The 14,209-nt window shown below is 35.2% G+C and overlaps 1 protein-coding gene across 1 annotated transcript in view; it reads right to left on the bottom strand.

The window, feature by feature from the left end:
- Positions 1-101: 101 nt before the first annotated feature.
- The window catches only part of itgav (integrin, alpha V), a 29,781-nt gene continuing 15,673 nt past the window's right edge, over positions 102-14,209 (bottom strand). The window contains exons 15-30 of the mRNA XM_084122787.1: positions 13,567-13,674; positions 13,103-13,158; positions 9,593-9,747; positions 8,872-9,009; positions 7,823-7,890; positions 7,574-7,721; positions 5,909-6,001; positions 5,688-5,767; positions 5,107-5,187; positions 4,731-4,836; positions 4,461-4,619; positions 3,870-3,995; positions 2,930-3,043; positions 2,689-2,796; positions 2,490-2,609; positions 102-1,674 (exon numbers count right to left, since the gene is read on the bottom strand). Coding sequence (XP_083978913.1) covers positions 1,576-1,674; positions 2,490-2,609; positions 2,689-2,796; positions 2,930-3,043; positions 3,870-3,995; positions 4,461-4,619; positions 4,731-4,836; positions 5,107-5,187; positions 5,688-5,767; positions 5,909-6,001; positions 7,574-7,721; positions 7,823-7,890; positions 8,872-9,009; positions 9,593-9,747; positions 13,103-13,158; positions 13,567-13,674 — 1,759 coding nt within the window. The 3' untranslated portion in view covers positions 102-1,575. The remainder of the gene's footprint in view (positions 1,675-2,489; positions 2,610-2,688; positions 2,797-2,929; positions 3,044-3,869; positions 3,996-4,460; positions 4,620-4,730; positions 4,837-5,106; positions 5,188-5,687; positions 5,768-5,908; positions 6,002-7,573; positions 7,722-7,822; positions 7,891-8,871; positions 9,010-9,592; positions 9,748-13,102; positions 13,159-13,566; positions 13,675-14,209) is intronic.

Below are 14,209 nucleotides of genomic sequence, written 5' to 3'. Positions count from 1 at the left end.
CGATAACATGAACTTTAGACACTAAAAAATAGGTACTACATTCAAGTCAAGGACAAAGTATGGACACCTGGTATATTCATAAATAAGGCAAAAACAAAAAATCCATCTACATCAGTATATGTGTTTATTTGAATTACAGAAGCATTAACAACATATTGCTGAACAAAATCAAGGGGAAAAAGAAAAAGGAAAGTAAAAATAAAGTCAAGAGTCTTTACAGTTTTTTTCAAATCTGTTTTTAAACATGGTGGATTCTCAAAAACACTTATGTTTGTTGCTATGATGATTATGTCCTATTATTATTATTATTTTTTACAAACTTTACAAAACAAAAGAGAATATACTCATTTTAAAATGCATAATTTTGATTGAAGTACACAAATTTTTCATTTAGACAACATACTTATGGCAACCCAATATGGGTAAATTCATATGGGCAGCAGCATTACTATAATACAGCAACATAAGAAATCCATGGGGTGTTTTCAGTGTTATGGGTTGTGTTTTTCAGACCAAAACTATGAACCGCAACCTTTAAACCACAAAATCAAATTAACATCAGTCAAATAACTGTTTTTAATATATAAATATTTTTTCCCAAAAGGCCAATATTGCTCCTAAGGATTCCAGTCTCATTTTTCCAAATTGTACAATTAAGTCCCCCCCCCCCCCCCCTCCTCCTCCTCACACTAAATGCATTTTTTCCTATTCTAATCAACATGTACCTTTAAAAAACAGACTAGTGTTTAATCTATAAAAATACTCCTGCATCTTAAAACTAAAGGTAAATTAATACATTATAAAGGTGCTCTGTTCATAAGTGGTAGTTTTCAAAATACAAAAATGCTACCGTTTATTGCTCTATTGTGCAAAGACTTTGATTATTTTCTCTTTTTCTAATACAAATTCGACCAAATGCAGAAACATAACCCTGCTCTAAAATTATGTGTTTACAGTAGACAATCATAAGAATATTTTCTCAAAATAATACACCTTACACCCAAATAAGAAACCAGAGTCCAAATCCCAACAGCTGAAAAAAAAAAACCCCATATAAGAACTAAAACTCCTGCAGAAAAGCCTCCAAACAGCAGAAACTGATCACCACTAAATAAAGTAACATGAACGTTTCTCCAACAGAAGCAATTTAATGATGTACCAAACTACGTCATGTCTTTCCTCAAAATAAACAATGTAAAAATCATGATCACATTTTGCATTATTAAGGTTCATCACCTTTATTATTGTTACTTGTAAACCATTTGAAATGTGTAACGATTTAAATGGTTGATCTCTATACCCAACTTAAAATCAAATCTTGTTTTAAGACTCAGTGCAGTTAAAGAAGGATAGGAGCACAGGGGGAAAGGATTGGCACGGGGCTTTAATCTTGTTACCAGAACATCATGGTTGAGTACCGTTCAAATGACAACAGTCATCTCACTGATCTGGGCTGTCTGGATGAACACTCTGAAGCTGCTGGTAAAGATGAGAGAGTTGTGAAGGATGTGTTGCTGTGAATCAGGCACACTCCTGTGGATGTGGCACTGTGAGAGACCGGTGAAGGTAAAGATCTCAGGCTTCTGTGTTTCTGTCTCCGTTCTCCTGTGGCTGAAGCTGCTCTTTCTCGATACTATCGTCCTGTGGCGGCCGCACGCGTTTAAAGAAGCCCAGCTGAGGGGGAGAGAAATCAAGATGAGACATCTAAAGCAAACTATCTATCTATCTATCTATCTATCTATCTATCTATCTATCTATCTATCTATCTATCTATCTATCTATCTATCTATCTATCTATCTATCTATCTTTTTTTTGTAATAGGCTACTTGTTACTTGCAATTCTGTGGCCTATTAAAACAATGTTATATAAGATGGATGGATGGATAATATAATAAATATATATTAACTTATTTTAGAAATATTAAGTTATTTAGCCCATAGTGAATGAGAGCTTAACTTAAGCTACCTGCAATTCTGTGATCTTTGTTTAGCTGTCACTCACTAGCTGAATAAATGTATTATTTATTTGTATTAAAAATTATATTATATTATATTATATTATATATATATATATATATATATATTTTTTTTTTTTTTTTTTTTTTTTTTTTTATATACAAATATTTAATGACATTTTATTGATTACGGTAAGGACTTAAAACCACTACTACTTCTGACATTTATATTTGTTTGTCATCCCTATAGAGACTGTTGTGATGAGATAACAGCCATCAATCAGTTAGTTTAATGCCTGGTTTCACAGACAAGGCTTAAGCCTAGTCCCAGACTAAAATGCATGTTTGAGCCGTTTTAAATGAAAGCAAGTTTCACTGATATTACTTAAAAATATATCAGTGCCATTGTTTTGTCTCAAGATGCACACCAGTAATGTTTTTTCACATTTATAAAAGCTGCTTGAATGTCCTGATTTAACTAAGGCCTATAGGCTTAATCTAAACCCTGTTAACTAAAGTTTACAGTTGTTTACCTTATACATGACAAAGATGAGCAGAGCCAGTAGCAGCAGTCCAGCCAGGACAGCCAGAGCCACCACCCATCCTGGGACAGGCGGAGAGTTCTCTGAATTCCAGATCACCTTCAGAGAAGCCTGCAGGACAGAGACACAGGGTCAGTGCAGTCAGTAACAAACACCATACATTCAGTGCACAAACGTGATAGGAACTTACCGATGTTGTGCTGGTTGGTAACTCAGAATTTATATTTTTATATGGCATCTCTACGACACTGAAGGAGGCCGAGGATCGAACATTGTACGATTTGTTTTGACTTTCAGCCTGAAAGGAAAGAAAACCACCACTGTGTTTTAATGTATTAGCATTTGTGCAGTGAAAACAGGATGTTTTAGATCTTAAAGACTTGCAGTGGGGGAAGGAATAGGAATTTTTTAGTCAAACGACATCTTTTTACCTTGAGAAACGTGCTCACGGTGAGTCTGGAGTAAATAAATAGAATAGCACTCTGGCCTTTCTCCAGGCGGCCAACCCAACACTTAATCTCCTGACACTCTGCATTCCCACAATCCTGTTGGGTACACACATACAATTGGACTTGAATCCATGCATAATGATGAGATGGACAGTTCAATGGCATGTCTGACAGTGCCAATGGTACACATGTATAGTGGGGTGAAATGGTTCCCATTAACAAAATTGGTTTGATGGTATAACAACCATGATAATAGTTGAACAATAATTTATAACACATAATTCAATTTAAAACACTACCATTCAAAAGTTTGGGGTCGGTATTATTTGAAAAATGTTTAAAAAAAAACAAAAAAAAAAACAAAAAAAAAACAAACCTCACCTAGTCTGCATTTGATTAAAAAAAAAAAAAACAGTAAAAAAAGTAATATTGTGAAATATTATTACAATTTAAAATCTAAAAAAATATATTTATAACAGATAAATAATATTTAAAATGTAATTCATTCCAGTGTTGGCAAGAGGATGAAATTTCATCAACATTACTCCAGTCTTCCGAGTCACATGATCCTTATATATGGATCATTATATATGATCCATATATATATATATAATCATTATATATGATGATTTGCTGATCAAGAAACAATTCTTATTATTATCAATGTTGAAAACAGTTGTGCTGCTGCTTAATATTTTTGATGAAACTTTGATGAATAGATAGTTCAAAAGAACAGTATTTATTTGAAATAGAAATACTTTGTAACATTATAAATGTCTTTACTGTCATTTAAACGCATCCTTGCTGAGAAAAAAAAATTACTGACCGCATACTTTTGAACAATAGTATGATATAGTAATGCAGTGTAAAACTGCTGCAAACACTTCACAGACAGTGGCAACTGTTAACGGTGTGACAATACCAGAATCTCCAGGTCTTCTTCCTCTTTTTTGTCCTCCAGATCTCTACGGTGGACGTTGTGTCTGTTCCCCCCCTCTGCCCTGTCTCCACTGGTAGAGGTCTCATTTTTGTCAGTTAATCTGGGATTCTAGGTAAAAGCAAAAGCATAATTTTATCCCTGGAATATTATACAAGATCCTAAGTACAATCCAATTGTGAACAAGCAAAGTCTTGTCTCTGCACACTATTAAAATACTCTACTCACTCAAAAATGAAAATTCTGTCATCAATTACTCACCCTCAAGTTGTTCCAAACCTGTATGAATTTATTTCTTCTGCTGAACAAAAAAGAAAAATATTGTGAAAATTGTCGGTAACCCAAACAGTTGATGGGGCCCATTGACTTCCATAGTATTCTAAAGTAAATCAACTGTTTGGTTACTGACATTCTTCAAAATATCTTCTTTTGTGTTCAGCAGAGAAACTTGGATGAGTACATGACAGAATTTTCATTTTTGGGTGAACTATCCCTTTTTAAATTTTAGATCCTATTAATTAACCACAGTATTACATATCAAAAATGACTTTCATGAATCGATTGTGGGATACGTACAGTGACATTAAGAGGGTTGAGTTCCCTGTTTGAGCTGCAATTCATGTTTCCATCCACTTCAAACTTGGTGATGTAGAGCAGAGAGCCATTTTTGTATCTGTAGGGCCAATGCACATCCAAAATGGCCTTACTGAATGTACTGGGTCCTCTGTTCCTTAGCTGGGACGATCAGTGATTACAGAAGATAGGATCAAAATCGTAAACTATGCACCGCAGAAGCTTAAAAGATGTATGTTTTTGACCAATGATAGTCACAGCATTTTTTTTTACCTCATAGATGTGCTGTACAAGAGGTCCAATGTCATCTTCCAGAACAGGACTGTCTTTTGGCTGCCAGTTAGCGATGGGTAAAAACACCTGCTCTGGTGCAGACACCCTGCACAAGATAAGAGTCGATAAATACACAATGAGAAAGTCTATTAAGTCAGTTTTTTCCATATACCACGTCATTCTAAATAACAAGTTCGCCTTTTTAAACTTTGATCTAAATTTAATAACTTAATGCAACTGCAAAGTAAAATGTGTGCTGAATGGCATTTTGTGTTGATTTTAAAATTGAAATAATAATAATAATAATATTAAAAAAAACAGTTCACATAATATGTGCCACATAAATGTAACAGAGATAAAATATAAAGCATCATACCCTCTTAATTCCACTCTGGCCAACACCGCGAGCTTTGTGACAACAGAGACCAGATTGCTGGTTTGGTTGAACTGATTTGAGCTGAAAACAAAGGCGAATTAATTACTTTCACAATCGAGCAGAAGGTGGTGCTGTTGTTTCAAATACTGACAGACATTTCATTCATTCAGAGACAAAAATCCATGAAATAATACCATGGACTAGTCTTTAAGTTATAAATATGCAGTATATATCATTAAGGGTCAGATGGATGTGAGGGTGTGAAGAAAGAGTGAGAGACAGGAAGCAAAGCAGGATGTTCTCACAGAGAGACAAAGACAGCTGTTCCCTGTAATTAACATGTTAAAAGTCACTGGCAGTCAGCAGGGAACTGTAGGATTAGAAGAGGGAAATGCTTGAAGTTTTATTGATTTAAATGAAAAAGACAGGAAGTGGAAATACTTGTATGTTTAGAAAACCTTTGTTTTACATTTGTTTCTAATGGCCCTTGTTGGGTTACAGACAACTTTTAATTAGTATTGCACAAAGCAAAGATTCTCAATCAACTGTACTATTGTAATAGCAAGCATTAATTAAAATACCTCTTTATCTGCAAGTCAAACTTGACTTCTGTGTCCTGTTCGGAGAGCTGGTGCACGCTGAAGCGCAAGCCTGCTGTTATCTAAACAACGCAATTTTACAGAAAAACTTCAAATGAAACAGCTAATTTACGTGTTACAGTATGCAGCAAAATAGATTAAATAAATAACGTTTGGTACAGATAAATATGCAGATAATTTAGCTCGGAAAGTCTGTTGGTTACCTTAGTTCCTCCTTTCATTGGGTTCCCAAGATCACACACCACCACTCTGGTCTGGTTCTCTTTCTTGAATGCACAGGACAGTCTAGACAATGTCTGAGATACATAAATAACATATGAAAACCTAAAATCTGAAACCACTTCATATACACACACACACACACACACACACACACACACACACACACACACACACACACACACACACACACACACACATATATATATACACACACACACATATATATATACACATATATATATATATATATATATATATATATATATATATATATACATACATACATACAATACATATATATATATATATATATATATATATATATATAATAAAACAGTAATATTGTAGAAATATTATTAAAATTTGAAATAACTGTTTTCTATTTTAATATATTTTAAAATGTACTTTATTTTTGTGATGCAAAGCTGTATTTTCAGCATCATTACTCCAGTCTTCAGTGTCACATGGTCCTTCGGAAATCATTCTAATATGCTGATTTTGGTGAAACTTTTATGATGATCAATGTTGAAAACATTTGTGGAAATGTTTTTGTGGAAACTGTGATGCATTGTTTTGTTTTGTTTTATGAATAGAAAGTTTTAAAGAATACCATTTATTTGAAATAACTTTTATAACATTATAACTTTTTTAATTTAACATTATAAAGTCTTTACTGTCACTTTTGATCAATTAAATGCACCCTTACTGAATAAAATGATTAATCTTACTGACCCCTAACTATTTTCTGCATTAACATTCAAATAAATGCTTTTGGTTAAAAAAAAAAAAAAAAAAAAAAAAAAAAAAGGATGCTTCATCAACATGCTGTTGATTGCCACATCAAATAATTCATCAATAATCCTGAAGTTAAAATTACACTAAATGGTCTTAATGGGGAAAAGCTTTCTGTACTTTGGTTAAAGCACTCATAGATCTTCCTTTAACTCTTTCCCCATCAGCATTTTTGATAATTTTCACAAAAATGTCATGGCCCCCAGAATATTTCGTTGTATGAATATCTAAACATGCAATACATCAAAAGAAAGAACAGAGCCTCTGGTTTCAATCAAAAAAAAAAAAAAAAGATTTATTTTTTCAATGACTACAACATGTATAAGCAATGCTTTTATGGCTTGTTTCTGCTCCTTTTTGTCTGTGTCCTGACCTATTTTTTTACAGTCTATGGTCCTGACCAGGAGATTCTCTACTCTTTCAGAAGATGCGTAATAGCGCCCCCTACCATATAACAGTGAAAACACAGAAAGCCGGAAAATTCCGTCAATGGCAGGGAAAGAGTTAAAGGAATAGTTCACTTTAAAATGAAAATTCTGTCATCATATACTCACCCTCATGTTGTTTCAAACCGTATGAATTTCTTTCTTCTGCTGAACAGAAAGGAAGATATTTAGAAGAATGTCAGTAACCAGGCAGTTTCTGGGTCCCATTGACCTCCATAGTAGGAAAAAAATATACTATGGAAGTCAATGGGACCCAGAAACTGTCTGGTTACTGGCATTCTTCTAAATATCTTCCTTTCTGTTCAGCAGAAGAAAGAAATTCATACGGTTTGAAACAACATGAGGGTGAGTATATGATGACAGAATTTTCATTTTGAAGTGAACTATTCCTGATCTGACTCTGCTCACCTCAACGTTACGCACAACCCCAATGAAATCTGCCTGAGATGGTAGGGTGACGATAAGGTCGGCCTCATAAGCCCCCTCTCCTCCATTCTCTGCTATGACGTCTAGGGTCAGGGGGTTATCGTCACCTATGTAGATCTCTTTCTGGTCACTGGAGCACAAAACAACAATCACACGCACAGAGTTAATCTCCAGCTCTACGCCGCCAGACAACACAGTGGAATTTAAGGCTCAGATGAACCAATGACTCACCTCACAACAGACAGTTTTAAGTCTGGCTTGCAAATATTGTCTTCACCACAATCCAGGAGTATGTGTGCCTGGAAAATCACAAGGGATTATGGAATATTAAAGACAGTTTCTATTTATATCCAAAGCTATTTAATGGTGATTGTTTGAAGAGTCAGCATGCAAGTCTTTGGCTACAGGCAGATTTAATCTTTTGAGTGGCTGCTGCATAAAATATAGTCTAGTTTTTACCCAATGAATTCCATGGTTTTCATGATTCACTAGGGTTCTTTGGACTTGGGTCATTTAGATCAATTTGCAAATTGCTTCTATCAATTCCTTGAAAAGAAGTGATTCAATGCATAAAAATAAATAAATAAATAAATAAAAAAAAATCATGATTTTTTCCAAACCTAGAAAACACCATTTTAAAATTCCCTGTTTGCCCATGCCTGTGGGAACACTGCTAGTATAAAAGAAATATAAAAATGTTGTTAAAAGCCTGAAAGACATTAATCATTAATTCAATCTTGGCAGCCATATACAGTGTAAGAACACTCATCTTTTCTACTGTCATCCTTTCCAACAGACACTGAGATCATTCTGGAGTATAGGAAACATGCATCTTCCCCCACCACCCCACCCATTGAGCAAACACCATTCAAAAAAGTCAGTAAGATAAAAAAAAAAAAAAAAGAAATTAATACTTTTATTCAGCAAGGATGCATTACATTGATCACAAGTAATAGATTTAAAGATATAAAATAATTTATGTTACAAAAAATCTAGTTTCCACAAAAATATTAACGGTTTTAAACATTGATAATAATAATTAGAAATGTTTCTTGAGCACCAAATTAGCACACAATAACAATGATTTCTGAATGATCAGTTTTGCCATCACAGGAATAATATATTTAAATAAAAAGCTGTTATTTTAAATTGTAATAATATTTCTCAGTATTACTGTAATTCTAGTATTTTTGATCAAATAAATGCAGCCTTGGTGAGCATAAGAGAGTTCTTTCAAAAACCTAAAAAAAGGAGAGGTCTAGTATGGGAAACTGTTGTACCTGCTTGGTGATATTTGTAGGTGTTGATTGGTCAAGGATAGGCAACAGGCCGGTCTTATCTGCTGCTGTTTTGTAATCCAAGTTGTACTCCATAAAAACAGAGATGGGTGTGATCTTATCCCTGAATTCTGAGTCATCCTGTTAATAGAGAGAGAGAGAGAGAGAGAGAGAGAGAGAGAGAGAGAGAGAGAGAGAGAGAGAGAGAGAGAGAGAGAGAGAGAGAGAGAGAGAGAGAGAAATGGGGCCTCTATATCAATGAGCTCAAGGCTGGGGAATTTCAGTCCAGCTTACAAGCTCTACAACATGCTCTTTTATGTCCAGAAAAGAGAGCTTTGGCTTTCCAGGTCAAATCCTTCTTTAGCTCTGTAACACACTGTTCCTTTTTGAAAACAAAATAACGGCATATTCCAGTGCCAAACATCTGGGCTATCTGCCACCACAGCTTTAAATGCAGCGCAAACACATATTTGATGACATAAAGCCCTCAGCACTTCTTCAGCTGGCCAAGAAAAACAAATCTACACTAAACTTTTCACAGCCCAGTACCAGCAAAAGTGAGGAAAGAGTCACTCAGGAAATCTCTGTGTTCCTGTATCTCAACTGGTAGAACATGAACACCATGGGTTTGATTTCCTATAAAACATACCGTATACCTCGCCTGCACTGCAAGATGCTTTGGATAAAAACATGTCAAATGCATAAATGTGAATGATTCACTCACTATTAAATAAGCCTGAAGTTCCTCACAGGCCGGCCCCTGGTTGTTGGAGACGGTCATGTTCTTTGAATATTGAGACATCTTGTTGTGGAGGAACAGCACCCGTTTGGTGGCTCCCTTGTGTTTGAGGCGGTCCAGGGTCAGATCCACTTGGAAAACTGTGAATGAAAGGGTTTTCCAGGTCAGTCAGTACCCTTTTTCATTTCAATCCAAATGGGAGTTAGAGAAACACAAATACTAATAAAAAAAGCAATAAATTCAGAAGGAATGCAGGAGTTAAGGCTCAATCACACCAAGGATGATAACTATTACGATAACGACAAAGTAACAATTTCGTTGTAATTACTTTCAGAATGATTTTTTCCAGCTGATGAACAATAAAACTAATGACAGCCAATCAGAATCCATCCAGCTTTACAGAGCTCAAGTATATAAAGTACCAGACAACAGAACTGCAGCGCGCTCATAATAAACAATGTTATCGTCCGCTTGTGTTGACGCTAATATACTTAAAGGTTATAGTTATCTTTATAGTTATCGTTCTTGGTGTGAACAGGGCTTTATTTACATTCTTCACATAAACAAAAATTTAATTGTTTTAATTGTTTAGAACACAAGCAGTCAACCCTGAAACCTTTAAACGCTGCGATACCCTTGAATCTCTGAAAGCATTCAGCTGTTTTAAACTCTGGTTCGGATTGCCTGAAATAACCTGGGGTTAACGGTCTTGCTCAAAAGACACAAGAGTTATGGCTCTTGGATCAACCCTTATGGAGTTTAATTAGGGACTTTTGAGATACAAGCACATTTACATAAACATGTCTGAACTTAAAAGCAAAATATGAGCAATTGGCTTTGAAAAAATACTTTTAAAACTCAAAACATCCTTCTTTGAAGAGAGTCATCCAAAAATAAAAAACATCTTTCTTCTGAAGATATTTTAAAGAACCTTGGAAACCAAACAATATTGGACCCTACTGACTGCATTGTATGAAAAACCCTGAGACATTTCTCAGAATCTCTTCTTTTATGTTCCACAAAATAAATAAAGTTATACAGTTTTGGAACATCATGAGGATGAGTAAATGATGACTGTTTTCTGTTGGGTGAACCATACCCCTTTAATGACATAAGACAGATCACCCACACTAGCATTTCAACAACGCTTGTTCAGCATTCAGAAACTTTGTCTGCCTAGTCATGGTGAGGTCATCAAAATAGGACAGAACTAGTGACTACCTATTACTATACAATATTGCACAACACAGCTATTCCACATCCTGTGTATACTCATTTCAAATACAGGAGTTCACATACTGTAGGTGTTTTTTGCGACTTTGCCTTTATGACATTAAATATTATTACAACTTCACAAGGGCTGTCACTAATGATTATTTTGGTAATCGAGTAATCTGTCAATTATTTTGACGAATAATCAAGTAATTGGATATGTTTTTGAGCTGGCACCAACAATTATTTGGTACTCAAGTAATCAGTCGACTATTTTGACGAATAATCGAGTAATCGGATAAGTTTTAGGGCTGGCACCAATGATTATTTTGGTAATCGAGTAATTGGGTGATTATTTTAACGAATAATCGAGTAATTGGATACGTTTTTGTGGTAATAAAAATGAAAATAATTGTTTTTGGGCTGGCACCAATGATTATTTCGGTAAACGAGTAATCGGTTGATTATTTTGACGATTAATCAGATCCTTTTTTGTGGCAATAAAAAATAGACCTAGACTTAAAATATGTATAATAACAATAACGCAATGATAATAATACGTTCAAAAAAAAAAAAAAAAAAAATCAAAAGCAAGTAACCATATGGTTTTATTGAACAACACTGTTAAAATACATCATGTAATATACATAACATAAAAAAATCAACTTATGTATGTTACGTATTAACAAATGCCTGCAGAGGGCACCAATGGGCTGGTGATTGTAGTTACACTTTACAGCATGATACAATTCTTGTTTAATATTGGCCAAACAACATTTCATCAAGAACATGTGAACATCAAAACTCAGAGCAAGGGTTTAAACTTTCATCTTGAAATTACGATGAACAACAATTAGCATATTTGGAAACATATTTATGTATTCGCCTGTGTTGGGATAGGCTTATAAATGATTTGTGTTACAAATCTAGTAAAATGGCACACATCGCGTTCCCAGATGAATGTTATAAGCAACCCATACTCACAGCATATGCAGAGATGGAGTTTGTTACCGGATGCTGAGATGCGCTCCACGCAAGTACTTGATCACAGGCACGTTACGTTGCTATATTATGTTTTTTAAATGGATTTAATATATAATGCAGCCTTTGAAAATGGTCTACGGGCTCCATTCCAAAGCGCTACTTTTCCATTGTTTTTATATGCGCTAGACTGACGTGCATAACCGTTGCGCTCGCATCTTGCATATTTTTTTCCGGCGTCACGCGCATGACACAGCGTTCTCAAAACACGGTGCTCAAGTTAAAATAAGGTCAACTTTTTTTTACGTTTTTTTTCCCATTCCACTGACCGCAGGTCTTGCGTTTTTCAAAACGCGTTCTGTGTGAACGAGCCCAAATAATGCGGTTCATGGATTTTTGTTCGTGGAATACGTCACTTCCGGTATTTTGCTGGTTAATTGTAAGCGGGTAAACTAATTTTTTTAAGTACTCAAATTTAATTGAGGAATCATGACAACCATATTTGAATATATTTTAAAATGCAATATGTTCCTGTGATGGCAAAGCTGAATTTTCAGCATCCATTACACCATTTCTTATAATTATCAATGTTGAAAACAGTTGTGCTGCTTAAAATTGTTGTGGAAAGTTATTTATTGTTTTATGAATAGAAAGTTCTAAAAGAACAGCATTTAGTTGAAATAGAAATAGTGTTTTGAACATTATAAATGTCTTTACTGTCTCTAATCAATTTAATGTGTCCTTGCTGAATAATAATAAATAAAAAAAACCTGACCTCAAACTTTTGAACAGTAGTGTATTTACCTACTCTCAAATCAAAACAACAGACACACAGTTTGTGATTTTCAACTGTAAGCAGCAGATCCATTTATAGCAAGCCTTGCACCGTACACATCCGCACCTTAAACTTGCATAACGGCAGCCATTAGCTCAACCAGAGCATAGGAGAACTTCAAAGCACACAGAGAAATAATGAATTGGAATCATGGTCTGTGGTCTCTGAACAGTGGGCTGCAGGTCTGGTAGCCATTACACCCCAGACTGTGAGATCCATGTGAAGGCTTTGTGAGCACCGGACGCTGGGCTTTTAATGGCTCTGTACCGTATGTCCGGCTCCAAACACACTGATGCCTGACACTTCGAGCTCTAGTTCCCCCCCGCAGCGATGCTCATAACACACACCGCAACAGCAGGACTCTGTTTACAGCTACCATGTGCTTATGCTACTTGCAATAATAGGTTCCATTGCCCTGAATATTATATGTTTCAATAATTTGCATATATGAAAAAATAAGTACTTACCAAGGGAAGACTCCGCTCCTTTTCCATTTGCCTTCAGACAGTATTTCACAGTGAAGCTAAGGGAAAGAATTAGAGTAGAATTGTGTTAATGCACATTGTTTTCATGATATTTTCAATGCATAATAGTCAAGGCATATAACTTGAAGATTTGAATAACTATACATTTCTATTTAATAAATCATTTCTTTAAACAGCTGCATCTAAACAAGAAAATATTCATGCAGACCCTCAAACATTCTAACTACGTGTTTAAAAAAAACAGGAAAAAGGTTGAGTTTAGTGATATATTAGGGATTTTAAAATATTTTTACTATGAATTTGCAGGTGATGTAATACGATTTGAAGATGATTTTAATGAACTTTTATTTGGCCATTATGTTTACATCATTCATGAAACATTTTGCATCTAAATGGCTACGATGGCTGTTTGGTTGAAATTGTTTGATGAAAAATTCTTGACCAACCAGGAAACTGTGGTGGTTGTTCCAGGCAGGGTGCAGCTTTTGTCTTCAGGGTTCAGGATCTGTGGGCTGATATCCAGTGTGGTGTTCACACTGATGACGGGACGAGCCCTAACAACACAAAACAAGCAGGTATCATCAGCCTCCCATTTTAGACTGGCTCCTTATAGTGTAAGATGGCAGACAATCCCAGACAAATCATGAAAACATTGCAGTTTAGTTTTAAAGGATAATTTTAGTTTAGCTTTACATGCAGTGGCGGAGCTAGGGGGTGGCCAGGGGCCCCTTTGGCCACCCCTCTCACAACTGCTGTTTCTGTCTCTTTTTTTATTGACAAAAATCGTGTTTTTTAAAACGCTGAACCGTCTCTTTAAGACCACAAAAAACGTGAGACTTTTCAGACGCACACTCCAACTTCACCTCAGCGCCAGGCGCAAGTCAAACGAGTGCGGAAATGTGCAAGTGCTGAATGAGCTTCAGCAGAACATCAGACAGTGATATGCACATAGTAAATATAGAGTCAATCTTTCTCAACTGGTGGATTGCAAGACCGTTTTGAGGAAGTCGAATAGTGTGCAGTCAACAACAAACGTAATTCTCTTTTTTTCTGATGCTACTTTTATTTTATAAAATGTGTGTGAAAGCT

The sequence above is a fragment of the Abramis brama genome (genome assembly GCF_963993115.1).
Source record: "Abramis brama genome assembly, chromosome: 8".
NCBI lineage: Eukaryota > Metazoa > Chordata > Actinopteri > Cypriniformes > Leuciscidae > Abramis > Abramis brama.
Note: the sequence above shows the minus strand (reverse complement) of the source record. Positions and strands in the feature narration are given on the sequence as shown.